At 38.7% G+C, this 22,171-nt stretch overlaps 2 protein-coding genes across 2 annotated transcripts; both read left to right on the top strand.

Moving 5' to 3' along the window:
• Nucleotides 1–820: 820 nt before the first annotated feature.
• On the top strand, nucleotides 821–4,499 carry PKNH_1110300 (protein transport protein Sec24A, putative; the record flags this gene model as incomplete). Its single annotated transcript, XM_002261243.2, has 5 exons — nucleotides 821–3,276; nucleotides 3,444–3,529; nucleotides 3,652–3,772; nucleotides 3,947–4,020; nucleotides 4,435–4,499. The coding sequence occupies 5 exons, from the start codon at nucleotides 821–823 to the stop codon at nucleotides 4,497–4,499; spliced, it is 2,802 nt and encodes a 933-aa protein (XP_002261279.2).
• Nucleotides 4,500–7,996: 3,497 nt separating this feature from the next.
• Nucleotides 7,997–20,915, top strand: PKNH_1110200 (SICAvar, type I; the record flags this gene model as incomplete). Its single annotated transcript, XM_039114126.1, has 12 exons — nucleotides 7,997–8,116; nucleotides 11,203–12,067; nucleotides 12,269–12,366; nucleotides 12,528–13,118; nucleotides 13,553–14,170; nucleotides 14,284–14,839; nucleotides 15,022–15,128; nucleotides 15,286–15,921; nucleotides 16,042–16,659; nucleotides 18,561–19,250; nucleotides 19,463–20,113; nucleotides 20,487–20,915. The coding sequence occupies 12 exons, from the start codon at nucleotides 7,997–7,999 to the stop codon at nucleotides 20,913–20,915; spliced, it is 5,979 nt and encodes a 1,992-aa protein (XP_038969746.1).
• Between the last annotated feature and the right edge of the window lie 1,256 nt (nucleotides 20,916–22,171).

Here is a 22,171-nt window from a genome sequence, read left to right as displayed (position 1 = left end):
TCTGCGCATACATATATATTCCTAATATACAATGCGTGTAATCGGTACAGGCGTATTTACAATTGGCCAAGGGTGCGAGGGTATGCAGTACTCATATATATATATAATTTTTTTTTTTTTTTTTTTTTTTTTTTTTTTTTGCATATTCATAAAAATTAAATACGCATATTAATATATGATACATTGACCGGAGTACGCGAAAACGCTTTAATGAAAGCGAAGAGGGAATTGTCACAGGGGAAGAGAGAAAAAAAAAAGCAAAAATAGGAAAAGGAGCATATACATAAAACAATACAGTATAATAACCATCGTACCAGTTAGGGAAAGCAATAATTACCTAATTAAACACAGATCACCACACGCAGATAGTAAAGCACTTGCGAAAAGTATAGGGGTATCAGGAAAGAAGGAGGGAGAAAAGGAAAAACATATATTTTTGCAGACTGTACTACTGCGCGTGTGCTTATGTATACAGGAAGATCACGCGGGGCGTACAACTGGGGAGAATGCACTCCGTTTGTACTGGTTAATGGAAGTGCGTAGCGGACCAAGGGCACATCCCATTTTGGCGCTTGGGTTGGTTAGAAGCATAAACGTGCATGCGCCTACCCTTGTGGGCCCTTTCCTTTTGCACATACCCCCATTTTTCGCATGAAGACCTGCATTGCTTGTGTCTTTCCCCCCCTCCACTGACGCTCTGTGTCCACGCGAAAGTTGGAAGAGCCCATTTGTTTGTAAGGCAAAGGGAATTGTAAAGGACGAGAGTTACTTGACTTTTCCCTCCCTCCCCCCCCCTTTTACACCACCATTCGAAGATAAAATGCAGCCATATGGTTATAGCGGAGGGGGAAACCACTACAACAGTAACAACAATAATAATGGTGGCAATGGAGGGAATTATGGTAACAACCCCGGCAACGTAAACAAGCCCATGAATAGCCCCTTCTTTTACAATAATGGCAGCGGTACAAATGCAGACATGGTAAACAGGGGTAGTGGAAATATGAAGGGAAATGAAGGGGCCTACCCCCCAAATTACTACAGCCCACCACAAGCAATGCAACCAGGAATGTACGGAATGAATAAGGGCAATATGGGTGGTCCTCCTTTAAGTAATAATATATACGGAGATGGAAGCAACCCCAATTCGTATATAAATAATCAAGGTCAGTACAGAGGGGTAGCGAGTCAGTTCGTTCCAGTAATGAATAATAACAACGCATTAAAGCCGGGAGGAAATGTCCTAGGGTATGACAACACAACAGGTGGACATGTGAATAGTGTCCAGCCCATAATGAATGATTCTTATCAGGAATTTTTACAATTTAATGCCTTCTCCCATTTTGTTAAAAGTTCGGTAAGTTACATGCCAGCCAATACAACCCTAAAACAGAAGGCATATGTACCGCTGGGGTTTGTAATACAGCCTTTAGCACCCATTCCAGATGGGTACCCAGAATTAGCTTCCGTGAATTTTGGGAACTCAACAATTGTAAGATGTAAAAAATGTAGGACATATATTAACCCCTTTGTAAGATTCGAAGGAGGAGGGAAGAAATGGAACTGCAACATGTGTTACCATGTGAATGACACTCCTCAGTTTTATTTCACTCCTCTGGATGAGAAAGGAAAAAGGAAGGATCTTTTCCAGAGGCCAGAGTTATGTACTGGGAGTGTGGAATTTATCGCGCCAAGTGATTACATGATAAGGCCTCCACAGCCGCCTGTTTATTTGTTCCTCATCGATGTGACGGTAACATCAGTGAACTCCGGTCTGCTCGATGTGGTATGTAGCACAATTAAGAAGTTGCTACCGAAGAACAGAACTGCAAGCGGTAATGATAACAGGGGCGTCGATATGAATAACAAGGAACCTTTCGATCCGAGAACACTAATAGGAATAATGACTTTCGATTCAACTGTGCATTTTTATAATCTGAATTCGAATTTGAAGCAAACGCAAATGATGGTCGTGCCGGATATACAGGACATCTTCATCCCCTTGCCGGAAGATATTTTAGTAAATGTACATGAGTGTCAAAATGTGATAGATACTTTGTTGGATAATTTACCAACCATGTGGAGGAACAATAAAATGGCAGATTGTTGTGCGGGCAATGCGTTGAAAGCAGCAATTATGGTGTTAAAAAAAGTCGGCGGAAAACTTGTATTTGTACTATCTTCTGCACCAAATATTGGAGACTTAACAGTTAGCGTGAATAGGGAAACGAAGGAAAAGAGCAGTAGTTACAAGAACCTTTATGGATCTGGTAGTTCTAGCAATAATGTGGTGGATTCAAAAGTGAGGGAAATAGAAATGTTAACTCCTTTTAATAATTCGTATACAGAATTGGCACAGAGCATTACGCAATACCAGATAGCTGTTGATTTGTTTGCCTGTCCTTTGTACAGCCTAGACTTAGCAACCATCTATCCCTTAGTAAAGAATTCTGGGGGGTCTCTTTATTACTACCCCCAGTTTAATGTGCATCAGTATAGCGATAAACTGAGGGAGGAACTACTATTCGCTTTGACCACGGAAACTGCGTGGGAATCAGTAATGCGAATAAGGATAAGTAGAGGATGGAAAATTACCAACTGGTATGGAAACTTCCAGTTTAGGGGAGTGGACTTATTAGCCTTACCAAATTGCCACTCCAGTCAAAATTTTAGTATCGTCGTCGATTTGGAGGAAAACGTAGTACAGGATTCTGTTGTTTATGTACAATCTGCCTTGTTGTACACAAATTCGAATGGGGAAAGGAGAATAAGGTTACATACTTATGCTCTACCGGTTACGCAGAATATTAAGACCATTACGGATTCCATTAACCCCCAAGTTGTTGTGTCTTTACTTTCTCATCAAGCTATTGATATTTGTAAGAAGGGAAAAATTGCAGATGGAAGAAATTTAATTCAGACTCTTTGTTCACAGGTTTTATCTTCCCAGTTGCTCCTTTCGGAAACGGCTAGATTATTATCCATCTACGTTTTAGGCATGCTCAAATCGATTGCCTTTAGGGACAGTGGGGATGTGCCACCCGATCTTCGAATCTATCACTGGTCTAGGGTACAGAATATCCCCGTCGATTGTGTGGAAGCCTATTTTTACCCCAGAATGTTCTCTTTGCATAACTTGGAGAAGCATCACGGCAATTATGATGACAACAATGCCATGATGTTTCCGGATACAATCAGTTTGACGTGCGAAAATATGACTCAGGACGGTTGCTACATTGTTGAGGATGGGGAAAATATCATTATGTGGATTGGCCGGTATGTTAGGTGTTTTCCTAGTCCATCACATATGTTTCCTTCTGCATGCTATTACCCTGCACTATTAGCAGCATCGCCAGGGTAGCCACATTTTTGTTCCCGTCCTTTTTTTTGTGTGTACCCTGTAACACCTCCTTTTGCTCCCACTCTTTTCCCTCCCCTTGCAGAAGCATCAGCCCGCAGTGGATATACGAAGTCTTTGGAGTCCAGTCGCTGGATCAGTTAAATTCGGAATACGCAGAAAATCATTTAGGTAATTGAGGAGGCCAAACATTTGATGAGCATGTAGGATGGGATGCGCCTACACAGTTTGTTGAGGTAATTTTGCTAATTCGTACGATTTTTTTTATTTTGCCTTCTCTCCCCCCCCTGTAGGAACGAGCGGAAGTCCCAGTGGTGTGCAAATCCTGAACATAATTAACGCCTTGAGGAAGATAAGAACTCCGTCCTACATGAGGTTGTTAGTTGTAAAGCAAGGGGACCCCCTGGAATATAAGTAAGCATCGCAGCGGAGCTTACCACGGACAAGCGCGTCGTGGAAGCGTATATTGTATCCATATGTGTATGACGTAATTGGTCATTTGACATTTCTATATTAGTTCAGGCAGATGCTTCCTCATCGCATGTTTGTTGTGTGCTTTACTCTCTCCCCCCCTCCCCCCCTGCATAGATTTTTCGCGTGCCTAATTGAGGACAGGTCCCAACACATGATGATGTCTTTAAAAGAATTCCTTGCAAAAATTTGTAAGTATCTGAAAGGAGTGGCAATTATTTAGGATACTTAATTATGGGCGCATGCATGTAGGGTGTGCATGTGGAAATATCTATGGGTTCATTTTTCGCAACGGAAGCTCGTTATAACTCCTTTATGTAAAAGCGGCTGCATCGTTTCTTGTGCGTTTGCATAGGCGTGTCCAGTTGGTGGAGCGCTATTTAGTTTTTTTTTTTTTTTTTTTTTTTCCCCTCACTGGAAGCATAAATTTCTTTGTGTTCAGTGTTGAACAGAGAAGTGTAGCTGCTGGAGTTTTACACGTACATACCATTTTCTACTCCCGTCGGTGTGTGTTCCTTCTTTGTTATCCCATCCCATATCATTATGTACACACCTCATGTGGCACATTCATTTTTTTATTTCTCCTTTTTTCCTTCCTTTTACAGGCCCTAAGTACCCGCAATTTGTTCCTTCTTTGAATAATCCCCATGCAGCAACCCTGGGTCGTTAGTTTTTTTTTTTTTTTTTTTTTTTTTTTTTTTTTTTTTAGCCTCATTTCTTCCCTTTTCAGCTGCGTTTCCTTATTTTTTTACATTTCTGAGGAATTGATTTTAAATATGATTGTAGAGGTTGTATGGTATATATGTATATGTGGGGTTTATCGCAACCCCTCGCTTACCCGTGCGCGCGTAATGGGAGAGGTTCTGCTGGTCGTAATATCAGGACGTTAACCCGCCCCTTAAATGGAGGATCAGTAAATGGGAGTGGTGTGCACACTGTCTGCACGTAAGTATATGCATGGTCACCTTTACAGGCGTGCAGGGGCACGCGCAAATCTGTATGTGGATAGAGCAAGGCGAAGGGAGTTGCATATGGCAGTTGTTTGTTTCCATCGAGCATATATGCATGGAATTTCTTTTCTCACTTTAATTCGTCATAGTAGTACGAACTTATTAGTTTTATGTTGTTCATTTTGGGGAGTTTTTTTTTTTTTTTTTTCTTGATATATACACTTTTGCTCGTGTTTTACATGCGCTATTCTAAAGCATAAGGTGTGCTTCATTAATTGTGCGCCATTTTGCGTCTTTTCTTTTTAACCTTGGAACGATGTAATTTAAGGAAACATAATTGCAATTTCAACCAACGCGCTTAATTTTCAGATTTTTCGGAATGAGGAAGTGATGGGTAATGCGTTCTAGGAGGACGACTGTGCAGTTGGACTTTTTACTTACTGTGTTAGGCATAAACCGTCTTGGAGCAACATTTAAGGCAAAATAAAGAACAAAATGGGAGGGGGGGGTCATTAGAAGGTGCAGAGCGGTTGAACATACTTTTTTATGAATGCAGCAGCTAGCTGTAAGTATCAAATAAAATTAGGAATATTGTACAGGCGGGAGGGAGACGGGGAAGCATATATATACTGGAGGCACCTGTACCCCGCACAGAACGCTCACATCAACGTCCCCATGGTTCGAAGCATCCCTAAAGTGAATGATCATCCCCTTAAACCAAAAAACATAAAAACTATCCCACTTAAAATCCCTTCCCCTTAAGACATCTTCCTTTCTTGCACTAATTCTTTCACGCCTCCTACATTCCCTTCCTTCCTAAGTAACTGAACCCTAAACCCTGAACCCTAAACCCTGAACCCTAAACCCTGAACCCTAAACCCTGAACCCTAAACCCTGAACCCTAAACCCTGAACCCTAAACCCTGAACCCTAAACCCTGAACCCTAAACCCTGAACCCTAAACCCTGAACCCTAAACCCTGAACCCTAAACCCTGAACCCTAAACCCTGAACCCTAAACCCTGAACCCTAAACCCTGAACCCTAAACCCTGAACCCTAAACCCTGAACCCTAAACCCTGAACCCTAAACCCTGAACCCTAAACCCTGAACCCTAAACCCTGAACCCTAAACCCTGAACCCTAAACCCTGAACCCTAAACCCTGAACCCTAAACCCTGAACCCTAAACCCTGAACCCTAAACCCTGAACCCTAAACCCTGAACCCTAAACCCTGAACCCTGAACCCTAAACGCTTAAACCCTAAACCCTGAACCCTAAACCCTTAAGCCTGAAGCCTAAACCCTAAACCTGAACCCTAAACCTGAACCCTAAAGCTTGAACCCTAAACCTGAACCCTAAAGCTTGAACCCTAAAACCCTGAAGAAACCTTCTTTCCTTTTTCCCCCTTAAGGAACGTTACTTGCTTTTTCCCCCTTTAAAAACATTCCTTACTTTTCCTCCCCATAAAGATTCTTTCATTTTCCCCTTCGAAAACTTTCTCTTCCTTCCCTCTAAAACCTTCTTTCTTTCCTCCCGTTCAGAACCTTCTTGCACTTGTCTTTAAACCTTCTTTTTTTTTCCCCCTTTCCCTGTCCCCTGAACCTTCATTCCTTCCCCCTAAACCTTCTTTTCCTTTCCACTAAACCTTCTTTCTTTTCCCCATTAAAACATCTTCCTTTTCACCATTAAACCTTCTTTCCTTCCTTTAAAGAGTAATGTACGAGGCCATATTATTGTTCTAATAACTGAGGAAAGAACCTTCCTTCTTTCCCTTTAAAAACTTCTTTTCATTTCCTTAGGAAACCTTCCTTTTTATCCCTTTTAACCTTTTTTCTCTTCCCCCTTTTAAACCTTATTTTTCTTATCTTTAAACCTTCCTTCTCTTCCCTTTAAACCTCCTTTCTTTTTCCTCCCCGTAAAAATTCTTTCCACGTAAAAAATTCCTCCTTCTTCCTCCCATGAGAACCTTCTTTCTTCTTTTCCTTCCCTTTGAAAACCTTCTCTTTTCCTCACGTTCTCCTCTATGAAAGAAATAAAAAAAAAAGAGGAACGTCACCTTCCTTTCCCTCTCCCTTAAGAATGTTAAAACAATCAGGCCACACTATTGTTCTAATAACCGAGGAAAAAGAACCTTTCTTACTTCTTACATTCTTTCCCCGTTTAAGAAACCTTCTTCTTCTTCCTCCTTAAAGAAATCTTCTTTTCCTTGGTCCTTTAAAACGTCCTTCTTCTTCCCTTTTCCTCTTTAAGAACCTTCCTTCTTCCTTTTCTCAAAGGAAAAAAAAAAAAAAATTTTTAACTTCTTCTTCCGTCCCTTAAGGACGTTAAAATACCAGGCCACACTATTGTTCTAATAACCGAGGAAAAAACCTTCTTTATCATTCCCCCCTTGAAAACCTTCTTTTTCCTCCTTCTAAAAACTTCTTTTCCTTTCTCCGCTTTGAAAAACTTATTTTCTTTTTCCTCCTTAAATATTCTTTCTTTTCCTACTTGAAACATTCTTTCTTCCCCCTCTTAAAACATCCTTCTACTTTTCCTCCTTTAAACCTTCTTTCCATTTTCCACCTTAAAACTTTCACTTTTCTTTTCCCCCTTAGGAAACCTTCCTTTTTTTTTTTTCCTTTAAAAGTTCCTCTTACTTCTTTTGCCTCCTAAAACATTCCTTCTTTTCTCCCTTAAACCTTCTGTTCTTTATATTCAATATTTCTTTTTCTTTCCTTTTTTTTCCCTCTTTAAACCTTCTTTTCTTTCTCCTTTAAAAACTTCTTTCTTCTTTTTTTTCTCTTTAAACCTTCGTTTACTTTTTCCTCCTTCTTAAACATTCTTTCTGTTTTATACATTAAACCTTCTTTCCTTCCCTTAAGAAACCTTCTTTCCTTCACTTTAAAACTTCTTTCTTCTTTCTCCCTTTCATAACCTTCTTTCTTTTCTCCCTTAAAGAACCTTCAATCTTTTTCCTCCTTTAAGGAACCTTTCTTCCTTTTCACCCTTTAAAACTTCTTCTTCTTCCTTTAAACTTTCATTCTTTTTTTCTTCCAACCTTAAAAACCTTCCTTCCTTCTTCTTTTTCATTCTATTAGGAGGGGGGAAGTGTAGCCTAATGGAAAAGAGAGCGCAGAAGGGATGATTTAAGGGTGGGAGATGAGACTTAATTTAAATTAAAAAATATATTTTTTTTGAATTTATAATATCCCTGTAGAAGACGAAGAAGACACACAATGACAACAGCATCAACAGAAGGTGACGGTGGATTGTTACAGAAGTGGTTCGAGCAGCATGCCAATGTGGCACCTGCGGGTACGGGGGCGGATTCCGCATCGAGGGCCAAGCAAATTACGGTAGGTGCATATATGTATAATGAAAATTGATGAAAAGAAAGAATGTGAAATAAGAACAAAGTAGAGAAAGGAAGTAAGGTTTTAGGGTATAGGAGTAAGGTTTTAGGGTATATGAGTACGGTTTTAGGGTATAGGATTAAGGTTTTAGGGGTACAGGAGTAAGATTTCAGGTGTATAACAGTACGGTTTCAGGGTATAAGAATAAGACTTCAGATTGTAGGAGTAAGGTTTTTTGGTATAAGATGTAAGGATTCAAGGTATAGGAATAGGGTTTCGGGTTCAGGGTTTCGGGTTCAGGGTTTCGGGTTCAGGGTTTCGGGTTCAGGGTTCAGGGTTTAGGGTTTAGGGTTTAGGGTTTAGGGTTCAGGGTTTATGGTTCAGGGTTTACGGTTTAGGGTTCAGGGTATAGGGTTTAGAGTTTAGGGTTTAGGGTTTAGGGTTCAGGGTTTGGGTTTAGGGTTCAGGGTTTAGGGTTTAGGATTCCAGGTTCTGGGTTTAGGGTTCTGCATTTAAGGTGTATGTAGTATTGGAAACATTAGAGCTGTATGTAAGATTTCGAATTTTTAGGGGTGCATGTAAGATTTCGTATTTAGGTTGCGGGATTTATAATATTTTACGGTGTACATGTGTAAGATTTCGCATTTTTAGGTTGTGGGATTTATATTATTTTACGGTGTGTATGTGTAAGATTTGGCATTTTTATGTTGCGGGATTTATAATATTTTACGGTGTACATGTGTAAGATTTCGCATTTTCAGGTTGCGGGATATAATATTTTTACGGAGTATATGTGTAAGATTTCGTATTTTTCGGTTGCGGGATTTATAATATTTTACGGTGTATATGTGTAAGATTTTGCATTTTTAGGTTGTGGGATTTATATTATTTTACGGTGTGTATGTGTAAGATTTGGCATTTTTATGTTGCGGGATTTATAATATTTTACGGTGTACATGTGTAAGATTTCGCATTTTCAGGTTGCGGGATATAATATTTTGCGGTGTACATGTGTAAGATTTCGTATTTAGGTTGGGGGATTTAATATTTTACGGTGTACATGTGTAGGATTTCGTATTTAGGTTGCGGGATTTATAATATTTTACGGTATATATGTGTAAGATTTCGTATTTCGGTTGTGGGGTTTAATATTTTATGGTGTATATGTGTAGGATTTTATATTTAGGTTGCGGGATTTAATATTTTACAGGTGTATATGTGTAAGATTTCGCATTTTTAGGTTGCGGGATTTATAATATTTTACGGTGTGCATGTGTAAGATTTCGTATTTAGGTTGCGGGATTTATAATATTTTAAGGTGTATATGTGTAAGATTTCGTATTTTTCGGTTGCGGGATTTATAATATTTTACGGTGTATATGTGTAAGATTTCGCATTTTTAGGTTGCGGGATTTATAATATTTTACGGTGTACATGTGTAGGATTTCGTATTTAGGTTGCGGGATGTAATATTTTGCGGTGTATATGTGTAAGATTTCGTATTTAGGTTGCGGGATTTAATATTTTACGGTGTATGTTTAAGATTTCGCATTTAGGTTGCGGGATATAATATTTTACGGTGTATATGTGTAAGATTTCGCATATTTAGGTTACGGGATTACATAATGCAAGTTATAATTTTAGGGTGTAAGGACAACAATATATGGTCTGGTATTTAGATGTTTTAGGGGATGAATCTTTTTTTTTCTTTTTTTTTTCAAGAACAAATAAAAAGGAAAAAAAAAAAAAAAGAAAAGAATGTGTGTTCTTAAAAAAAAAAAAAGAAGAATGTTCTTTTTTTTTTTTTTTTTTTCTATAAACAAAGGGTGTCCTTTCACCAAAAAAGAAGAAAAAATTTTTGCAAACAAAATGAGAATAAAATGTGCAAGAAAGAATCTTTTTTTTTTTTTTTTTAAAGTTCTAATTATGAATGTTTAGCGCTCTTCCAAACTTTTTTCCGCGGGAACCGTATTATACAGTCCGCGCGAGGGGGGTCGCTCGCGCGCGGATGTCCCATACACTTTTTTACGAGAACAAGATATAACACCTATTGGGGGCAACTTTACGCAAGAATGCCAAAAAAGAAAAAATTTAAGAGAAAAAAAAAAAAAAAAAGAGGGAAGGTGCGGGGTGGAGGATGATGTGGAGGTTTTGGGGCTGTTAGAAGTCAGATTCCGCGTTTAGGAAGAAGTTTGCGGGGGAATCAGAATGAGGTCCTAGGGGTATTGGAATAAGGTTTTTGGGGTGTCAGAATAAGGTTTTAGGGGTGTTGGAATAAGGTTTTAGGGGTGTTGGAATAAGGTTTTAGGGGTGTTATAATATGGTTGTTGGGGTGTTAGAATAAGGTTTCGGGGGTGTTAGAATAAAGGTTGTACCTGTATTGGAATGAGGTTTTAGGGGTATAGGAATAAGGTATTAGAGCTTAGAATATGGTTGTAGAGGTGCCAGAATAAGGTAGTAGGGGTGTTAGAATAAGGTTGTAGGGGTGTTAGGAGTAATGCCTTAGGGGTGTTGGAATAAAGGTTATAGGGGTGTTGGAATAAAGGTTATAGGGGTGTTAGAATAAGCTTGTAGGGGTATTAGAATAAGGTTGTTGGGGTATTAGAATAAGGTTTTAGTGGTATTAGAATAAGGTTTCAGGGTTGGCTTTAGTTAAGTAAGGGGGGAAAAGAAAAACTCCTCGCAGACAGGGACGGGATACTACAGGAATTCCTCGATTTATGCCGCAGGCATTGTCTCTGAAGGAAAAAAACTCATTGCAGACAGAAGGACAAACCGAATATTGTGCACTAACCGGATGGCAAAGAAACCGGATAATGCGCACCAACCTCATGGCAGAGATACCGGATACTGCACACTAACCTGAAGCCAGGGAAATTATATAGTGGGGGCAACTGGAAACGCTGTCCTACCAGATAAGGGAAACCGGAAAGGGGAGGGAAATCATAAGAAAGGAGGAAAAAAAGAGAAAGAATATAGAAATGTGGGGAATATAAATGGATGAAATATTAGGCAATTATAATTATTTGAATATGAGGATAGTTCGAATTGGACATATAATTATTATTTTTTTTTCCCTTCTTTTGCAGGCCACTTTGAAGGACGACTTGGACAAGAAATTCAAGGAATTGGGCGAACGTTTAATAAGGCAGGAATCAACGGAAATAGGGAACTTCTGTGGGAATGATGTAAAATGGGGGAAGGGAGGTTGGGAGCTGCACTATATGCAAGTGTTATGTACAGCTATAGCCGAAATAAAATATTTCATAAGTGGAGTGGAGACGCAGAGGACAAGGCTACATGGCACCACGGATTCGCAAGCAAAAATTGAACACCTCTCTAATGCTGAAGCCTACGCACGTTGCGTCGTGGGGGCAGTAGCACTGTCCACAATATACGGTGATCATTGCCACATGGGGGAGGCCATAAAGAAGGTCGAGGGGGCATTTGAGGAGAAGATAAGGAGGCATCTAAAGGGGAAGGGGGGGACACGGGACCTCTCAAACCAGTTGGATGTGTGTAAAGAAATTACCACTGCCGACTTAATGGTCGGCAAAGCAGTTCTGGGAAATACAATCAGAGAGTGGACACAGAAGAAAAGGGACGAGGGGGGGCCATACCAGGGGGAATGGAAGTTGGGGAATGAGTGGGGGAGGTGGGAAATTGTCTGTAATCAGGGGAAGAGGGCGCGGGGAGGGGATGGAGAGGCAACAAAGAAGAAATATTTAAATGAGAATAAAGAAGTTATAACGAAATTCTCAGGACTAAAAGACGACAGTACGCAGAAGAACCCTGGTGATGTATCCGTGGCAGATCTACTAGCAGATGTAGATGGTAAATACAAATTAACGGAGAAAGACTTGCGGAAAGCATTGGAATCAGCAATGGAGGCGGGTACTTTCAAAGTGGATAAGGCAATAGAGAATTTAACGAATGCATCCCAGAAAGTACAGGGTAAGGGGAAAATAGGAATTCAGCAGTTCCTCCTCCTGCATGTTGCCGTTTCATTCACCAATCCAACATCCAATACCACATCATTCACTTCCCATCCAATACCACATCATTCACTTCCCATCCAATACCACATCATTCACTAATCCAACATTTTATACCGCGTCATCATCCCATGAACTTCCCCTTTTTCTTCTTTTACAGCTCAGGAGTGCATGAAGGACAACAGCAAAAAAACATTTTGCCAGCGCTTGCAATGTGCAAAGCAATATTGGAAATTGAATAACAAGGGACAATCGGAGGTAAGCGGCAACACCCTAAGCAGGGGCAAAAGACTGTACATATATGTATACACATAAGTACATATATGTGTATGTGTATATGTATATGTGTATATGTGTATGTGTATATGTGTATATGTATATATATATATATATATATATACTTTCCGTTTCCTATGTAGGATAATTTCTGGAACAACTATGTCAATGGCGAATTGAGCTATCTCTTTAATTCGGCGGCTGCTATTAATGGTGGCACCCAAGGTGCTAATTGCGACAAGGACAATACCCTACATAGTGCAAACAAAGCAGCATGCAAACAAATTACAGCTAAATTAGAGCATATTTACCAAAATAAAATTGGGAAAGCTGGTGACAGATTGTCTGAACAAATTATACGATGTCTTTTATTAAAAGAATATGCTAAAAAATTAAAAGAAAAAGCAGAAAACAAAGGATATTGTGACATAGAAAGTGGTTTAAGCAAAGCTTTTGATTTGTGGAATGAAAATAATAAAAATGGAGGACATTGCAGGAATGGTGGACCTTGCGTTGAATGCAAATTGGAAGACGACGTTAATTATGGCACTTGCCAAATTGACAATGAGAATGTAAAGACCAAAGTGAAATCGATGCTCGAGAACAACAAACGAACGCAGTACCCCCAAATAGAAAAAACCTTGGCTGACTTCAATGAGAACAATTCCTTATGTGAACGTATAAAATGTGCATCGAAGTGGTATGAGAACAACAAGGGACACGGAAGTGGACAGGTAAGTGGGCACACACGCAGTCTAATTGTGTAGTAAGGAATGACAGTTACATATATACATATATACATATGCATATATACATATATGTATACATACACATGTATACACATGTATACATATATACATACAGACAAAGAAACGTATATATATATATACTTTCATATACATATATGTACATATATGTATGTATATACAAATACATGTATACGTATACCTGTATACATATACATAGATGTATAGATGTACACATACATACATACATACGTACATACGCATGTAGACACACATGTATAGGTGTACACATATATCTATGTATATGTACATACATATACATATATGTACATATATATATATACTTACATATATATATGTATATACGTATATATACTTACATATATAAATATATATATATATATATATTTCTTCACTTACAGAATAACTTTTGGGAAGGGAATGATAGCGCCGTGGCAAAGCTGTGGACAGAACTGTCCACAGAAATGGCCAAGGCAAATGGCAATGCAGATGGAGATTGTGGTCAAGTGAATGATAATGGAACCTTGAGACCAGCAACTCCATCTGAAAAGACAGCATGCAATTTTTTGCATGCCGGCTTTAAAGAACTGTACAAGACGACGACGACGCTGTCGGCGCCGGCAGGCGCCGACATCTGGAAGAACAACCCGTCGTTGAAACAAGCGATGGGTTGTTCCTTACTTCATGCTTATGCAAAGGAGATGAAAAAGAGGTCGACTTGTCTTATTGATGATGGTATACAAAGGGCATTTGACACAGCTGGGAGGGGTGGTCAGAATGGTACTGACATTCCATGCAAATGGAATGAAGACAACTTTAAGAGTTGCGGAGTTAAAACGAAAGATAATGGCGAGGAGAAAAATGTAACGGAGAAAGTGGAAAAAATTGTGCAGGAGGACACCACCAAAATAAAGGAAATGCAGACTAAAATAAATGACATGCCATTATGTGATCGCGTAAAATGTGTCACAGCCCGATGGATGAACGAAGGTAACGGTGGTGGCAAAAAACGTCAATGGGTAAGTAATGACAGTTACGTATATGCACATATATACATATACATGTACAGATATATACATGTGTGTATATACACATGTATATACATATATATACATATATTCCTTAATTGTAGAATGAAATGTGGAAGAAAGTTGGGGAGGAAATCCCTAAACTGGGCACTGCCCTCGGCAGTGCCACAACTACTACGAAGAAGGATGTTGAAACTTACTGCAACGGTCTCCAAGGGCAGAATGGAAGAGAAGCTGATAAGGAGGCTTGCCTCCTTATAGCAGCAGGATTAAAAAACCTCTACGACATCAAGGACAACGGCGGCACTAACGGTGTCGACGTTGATGCATCGTTCCAAAGAACGATGCAATGTGTTCTATTAAATGCCATTGCAGATAAAATGAAGGAAAAACTTCCATGTAAAGAGGAGAGGAGTGTAGAGAAGGGGATAACGGAAGCTTTTAATAAGAGTGGTAATATTAAGAATGCAAGTAACGGTTGCAGTGATGCAAATAAATGTTTTACGTGTGAGAGGTTCAACGAATATAGAAGTTGCCACATTAGAGAAAATAGCAGCACATTGAAAGTAACGATGTTAAAAGACAAAGTAGATGAAGTGCTCGACAAGGACGGAAAGGCAGAAATGGAAAAAATTCAGGATCAAGCTGTGAAGGACATATGTAAGTAGACACCGCCAACACAACCACAACCACAATCCTACTTCACAATTCCAGAACTACCACTTCACATCATCACCATCATCATCATCGCCATCAAACCAGTCTAATATCAACACCATCACCACCATTACCATCTTCTTCCAATAAACCATTCATCATCATTGCTTTCCTTCCCATTTCAGGTAAACCATGTACCGAGAGTGGCACCTTATGTACACAACTTAAATGTGTAGCAGGAAAATGGGGAGAAAGGAATAAAGGAACCATAAATGGAACACCAGCATCTTGGGTAAGGGCGGTAGACAACTACATATATATTTATACATAAATGCATAGATGTATGTATATATGTATATATGTATATATGTGTATATATGTATATATGTACATATGTATATATGTATGTATATATATATGTATATATATAACTCCCGTTTTATGTTTAGGATGACATGCAGAGAGACTTTGAAACAGAGTTAAAAGCACTCCTGGAAGACATGCAAGACATAACAGAGCAGGCCACCGCTGCCACGTATTGCAACGGCAGCGGCGCCGGCTGGGAGGACGGCGCTGCAAAAGAAGCTAATCAAGCTGCTTGTAAGCTCGTTGCAGCAGGGCTGCAACATATATCCAAAATTCAGCATGAATATAGCACGGAGACGGGGCAACCTGAAAAGAATAAAAACCCCTATGATAAACAAGAGTTTAAACAATTCGCTTCCTGTTTAATGTTAAAGGCCATCGTTCAAAGAATGAAAGAAGACAGCAAAATTTGCGACATACAACCAGGCATAACAAAAGCTTTTAGCGTAGCAGAGACAATTAAAAACGAACATTGCAAGAATGATAAACCCTGCATTGTTTGTCAATGGACCGACGAAGACTATAACAAACTTGACAGTTGCACCATTGCCGCTGACAGTGTCAAGGTTAAAGAAAAATTGAATGAAATACTCGAAGACGAAAAGACCGAAGTCGATTCCACCCTCAAGGAAGTACTTAAAACAGACCAACCCGAGGGGGTACCCCTCTGTAATCGTCTCCAATGTTTAGCATCTCGAGTAAACTTATCTGCTAGTAAGGTACGCAAGGAAGGACAAACATGCATATATGTACATATACATATATATGTACGTATACATATATACACATGTATAGATGTACGTATGTATACGTATATATTATACCACCACCTTATACAGGACACATTTTGGACGACAGATGTGAAGAAATTGTGGGATGAATTGGCGCTAGCAATGACGAAGGCAAATGGCACAAGCATAAACGGAGGATGTAATAAGATGGATGATGATAGAGATCCCACCACCCCTGAAAGGAAGGCATGCCAATATCTTACATTAGGTTTCAACCAACTAAAAACTATTTCGGCGACTTTGCCCAAGAATGGAAACAACATCTTGGATAAGCACCCATCGTTGAGACAAACAGTGGGTTGTATCCTTCTTAAGGAGTATGCAAAAAAAATGAAGGGTCAATCGAAATGTCTTATCGAATCAGGAATAAAAAAAGCTTTTGGCTCATGGGGTCAAATTCCTAATGGACCATGCACGGCCAGTAGTGGTCCGTGCATTGAATGTAAATGGGAAGACAAATTGGACACTTGCACAATTACCACAAATGTCATCCACGAGAATATAACCGGTAAATTAAAAACAGTAGAGTCTAAAATGGAGAAGGAAGCAACTACCACCATGGAGGAAGTAAACAGAACAGAGTCTTTATGTCAACAACTCAAATGTGCCGCACCCAAGTGGTTCCAAAGCAAAGCAGGGAATAGTCGTACGAAAAAGCAGACTTGGGTAAGTATTACTACCACATCCAACCTACCACCACAGTACAACACTTAGGGGGTAGGAAGGAACTGAAAGAAGAAAAAACAGAAAAAAATTCAGATTCCGGGTTTAGGAGGAAGGTTGTATGGGTGTTGTAATAAGGTTGCAGGGTATAGGAGTAAGGTTGTAGGGTGTAGGAGTAAGGTTGCGGGGGTGCTATAATTCAGATTCCGCGTTTAGGAGTCAGATTCCGGGTTCAGGAGGGAAGTGTCAGGGTGTTAGAACGTAGATACCGCGTTTAGGAGGAAGGTGTCAGGGTCTTAGAAGTCAGATTCCGGGTTTAGGAGGAAGGTTTTAGGTTGTTCGATGTCAAATTCCAGGTTTAGGACAAAGGTGTCAGGGTGTAAGAACTTAGATTCCGGGTTTAAGACAAAGGTGTCAGGGTGTTAGAACTTAGATACCGGGTTTAGGAATAAGGTGTCATGGTTTTAGAACTTAGATTCCGGGTTTAGGAAGAATGTGTCAGGGTGTTAGAACTTAGATTCCGGGTTTAGGAAGAATGTGTCAGGGTGTTAGAACTTAGATTCCGGTTTTAGGAGTAAGGTCTTAGGGGTGTTAGAAATCAGATTTCGGGTTTAGGAGGAAGGTTGTTGGGGTGTTAGAACTTATATTCCGGGTTTAGGACAAAGGTGTCAGGGTGTTAGGACTTAGATTCCGGGTTTAGGAGAAAGGTGTTAGGGTGTTAGAACTTAGATTCCGGGTTTAGGAGGGAGGCGTCAGTGTGTTAGAACTTAGATTCCGGTTTTAGGACAGAGGTGTCAGGGTGTAAGAACATAGATTACGGGTTTAGGACAAAGGTTTCACGGTGTTAGAAGTCACATTCCGGGTTTAGGACAAAGGTGTCAGGGTGTAAGAACTTAGATTCCGGGTTTAGGAGGGAGGTGTCAGGGTGTTAGAACTTAGATTCCGGGTTTAGGACAAAGGTGTCAGGGTGTTAGTACTTAGATTCCGCGTTTAGGACGAAGGTGTCAGGGTGTTAGGACTTAGATTCCGCGCTTAGGACGAAGGTATCAGGGTGTTAGAACTTTGATTCCGGGTTTAGGTATAAGGTGTCAGGGTGTTAGGACTTAGATTCCGCGCTTAGGACGAAGGTATCAGGGTGTTAGAACTTTGATTCCGGGTTTAGGTATAAGGTTGTAGGGATGTTAGAAGTCAGATTCCGGGTTTAGGGGGGAGGTGTGAGGGTGTCAGAATAACGTTCTAGGGGTACTAGAATAAGGTTGTTGGGGTGCTACAATATAGTTGTTGGGGTGTTGGAATGATGTTTTTTGGGGTGTTAGAATAAGGTTGTAATGGTGTTAGAATAAAGGTTCTAAGGATGTTGGAATACGGTTCGGACGGGTGCTGGAATGATGTTGTTGGGGTGTTGTAATGATGTTGTTGTGGTGTTGTAATGATGTTGTTGTGGTGTTGTAATGATGTTGTTGTGGTGTTGTAATGATGTTGTTGTGGTGTTGTAATGATGTTGTTGTGGTGTTGGAATGATGTTGTTGTGGTGTTGGAATGATGTTGTTGTGGTGTTGGAATGATGTTGTTGTGGTGTTGGAATGATGTTGTTTGGGGTGTTGGAATGATGTTGTTGTGGTGTTGGAATGATGTTGTTTGTGGTGTTGGAATGATGTTGTTGTGGTGTTGGAATGATGTTGTAATGGTGTTAGAATAATGTTTTAGGGGTATTAGAATAAGGATGTTGGGGTATTGGAATAAGGTTCCGGGGTTAGCTTGAGTTGAGTAAGGGGGAGAGGAAAAACTCCTTGCAGACAGGGGCCGGATACGACAACAACCGGATGGCAGAGAAACCGGATACCACACAACCAACCTACCACGATCTACATATATATAACCTTTTCTTTTTTTTTTTTTTACAGTGTGACTTCTGGAAGGAGGGCGTCAGAGACGGACTCCAGAAGATGTTCCAACAAATAGATCAGAATGGAAAGGACAAAAATAATACTACATGCCAACAGTTCGGTGATGGTAATGATGATAGTGTTGAAAGAAAAGCATGTAACCATATCACAGCAGGTTTAGACTACATTAAAAACATTTCTAGTGGTAGTGGTGGTAGTGGCAACCCACTGCTCGATCGAGCAGTGGGTTGTATTGCACTTAACATGTACGCTGATCAAATAATTAACGCTTCGAAAGAGAAATGTCCCATTGGTGAGGACAAAATAAAACAAATGTTTCATGATTGGCATGAAAAAACTAAATATTCTTGTCAGAATAGTGCTAATAACCATGGTTGTTTTGAATGTAAAAGGGTACCAAACTCAGAATTTAAGGATTGCGAACTAAGTGTTGACAGCACTTTGATTAATACAACACAAAACGGAAATTGCAGTTCTAACGACAACAAAAAAGAAGTCCAAACTCAAATGGACGTTCTCCTCAACGAAGACAAATCCACCCCCAACTCCATTAACACCACCATGAAACAAACTTTAGACGAAATCACTGACATGAAATCTTCTTTCTGTACTCAACTCCAATGCGCAGCAAAGAAATGGGGAAAGATTAATAGTAAAAAAACAAGCCAAAATGGAACAGTGACTTGGGTAAGCGAACCAATATCCATAACATCGACAACATATATATTTATATGTATATGTATATATGTATATATGTATATATGTATATATGTATATATGTATATATGTATATATGTATATATGTATATATATATGTATACACATATGTGTATACATATGTGTATACATATACATATATATTTTTTTCTCTTCTTTCTCTTTTTTTGTTCTATGTTTAGTATGACATGAAGACTGAAATCGAGACGGAATTAAAAGAACTTCTAGGATATATGACGCAGTCTAAAAATCAGACGAAGGTTGCCAAATACTGCAACGAAAACAACAACAATTGGAATACTTTAGGCACTAAAGAAAGGCAAACAAATAAAGCAGCTTGTTTGCTTTTTGCTTCAGGATTAAAGCACATTTATAACCAAAAGAAGGGCCAGTTTAATGGCCCATCCTTTGGACAAACGATGGGTTGTTTATTTCTTAAAGAATATGCAAAACAATTAAAAGACTTGGCAAACGAGAAGAAAAAAGGATATAGTTGGGTACATCCTCTTTGTGACATAGATAAGGGCATAAAACATGCTTTTGGTAAAAGTGGTGACATTATGGAAGAAACATCTAAATGCAAAAAGAGTGGTAGTACTAATGATTGTTTTGTGTGCACACAAAACCAAGGTTATGATGATTGCAAAATTGGCATTGACAGTGTAAAGACCAACGTGGAAACAATCTTCCAAGACAAACAGAAGAAAGACCATATGCAACAAACATTAGAGAATACAGTCTGTCCCATCCTTCTTACGGATCTCCTTACCCCTTTTGTTCCTTTGGCTCCTGTCTCCATTGGCCTTTCTGCTATGGCTTATTACCTTTGGAAGGTAAGATAAAAAAGAAAAAAAAAAATTAATGAAAAAAAAAAAAAAATTAATGAAAAAAAAAAATTTTAATGGACAAAATTAATGGTTAAAAGGAAAAAAAATTTTTTTAATGGTTAAAAAAAAAAAAAAAATTTTAATGGACAAAATTAATGGTTAAAAGGAAAAAAAATTTTTTTAATGGTTAAAAGGAAAGAAAATTTTTTTTCATGGTTAAAAGGAAAAAAAAAAAATTTTTTTAATGGTTAAAAGGAAAAAAAAATTTTTTTTAATGGTTAAAAGGAAAAAAAAAAAAAATGTTTAAAAAGAACATTTCACAATCTTCTTAGCAAAAATATCCTCTCATTTTTTTTTTTTTTTTTTTTTTTTTTTGTAGTATTTTGGTCCTCTTGGTAAAGGAGGACCACGTTTCAGAAGATCTCCTGCTGAAATTCCTGGTTCATCAGTACAGGAACAAGTCCTCGATCATGTGCAGCAAGATAGTTCACATGAATATCGATTGGTGAAGGAACGAAAACCTCGTTCTGCTCCAAAGAGAATGAAACGTTCTAGTCGCGTCAATCGTCGCACGATTATTGAAATTCATTTTGAAGTGTTGGATGAATGTCAAAAAGGGGACACACAATTGAACCAGAAGCATTTTATGGAACTTTTAGTTCGTGAGTTCATGGGATCCGAATTAATGGAAGAAGAACAGGTTTCTAAGGAAGAGGTTCTTATGGAAGATGTTCCTATGGAAAGTATTCCTTCGGAGCAGGTTCCAATGGAACGTGTTCCAAATTTGGGTTCCGGGTTTATGGTTTAAGGTTCAGTGTTTAGGGTTTAGGGTTCAGGATTCACGGTTCAGGCTTTACGGTTCAGGCTTTACGGTTCAGGCTTTACGGTTCAGGCTTTACGGTTCAGGGTTTAGGACTGGAGTAAATATGTGATAAGGAGAATATTGGTTTCATACCCCTTTTTGTCCTTTTTTAATTATGCGATAAACAGACATAAGGAGTTTGAATATTCATGTTATTTCCTATTCTTTTTAAACTTCTTCTTTTATTTTTTTTTTTTTTTTGTGAAAGAACACCTTTTGTTCATAGAAAAAAAAAAAAAAAAGAACATTCTTCTTTTTTTTTAAGAACACACATTTTTTTTTTTTTTTTCCCTTTTTATATTTTCTTAAAAAAAAGAAAAAAGAAGAAAATGATGATTCTTTCTTCCACATTTTATTCTCATTTTTTTTGTAACTCTTTTTTTTTTTTTTTTTGCTAAGGACGTAATGTGCATGAATGTCCCCCCCCATCAATCAGGGGCATGTTCCGCTAAAAGAAGATATAGTCCAAAAAAAAAAAAAGGGAAAAAATGCTAAACGCAAAATGCACGCGTAAAGAGGTACCATATTGCAAACTTCTCTTTTTTTTTTTCTTTCCGATTTAGTATTTTGCTTGATGTGTATAAAAAATTTCCTGCCCATGCATGATCGATTTCTTTTTTTTTTTTTTCTTCTTCTTTTTTTTCAATTCGTGTTCAAAATAAAAATATCCTCAAACATTTTTTTTTTTTTTTTGGTATGATGTGAAAAGTGTAACGAATAGTCAGAACATTGAGTGTTCTGTTAACGGAGTTAATTCCTCCTGATGATGAAAAATTGCCATCATTTTTTTTTTTTTCATAAATGACAAGAGGGGGATGCTATAAGAGGTATTTTCACGATCGAATTGAGTACAAGTGTCCATACGTTTGGTGATTAGCGCATTTGGGAAAAGTAACCAACGCACTACATGTTTACCTATTTGTGCGACGGCTTTTATGACGCGGCTCTTACACAAAAGGCGATGTGCTCCATATGCAGACACATAATTGCACAATTTGTGTATGGGTGATAATTCAAATTTTGTGTTAAAAAGAAAAAAAAAAAAATGAGGACATTTCCCTGAGGAGTAATGACAGCTATTTAAATTAACTGTCATACGTTCAATAATATCTCCGCAATTTTGTGGGCTAGCCAAACAGCGTGGGGATCTTCCCGCGTAGCTTAACCAATCTCGCATTTAGCATCAACAGGATGCAGTAAAG

The sequence above is a fragment of the Plasmodium knowlesi genome (assembly GCF_000006355.2).
Source record: "Plasmodium knowlesi strain H genome assembly, chromosome: 11".
NCBI lineage: Eukaryota > Apicomplexa > Aconoidasida > Haemosporida > Plasmodiidae > Plasmodium > Plasmodium knowlesi.
This window is presented reverse-complemented; position numbering and strand designations above follow the sequence as displayed.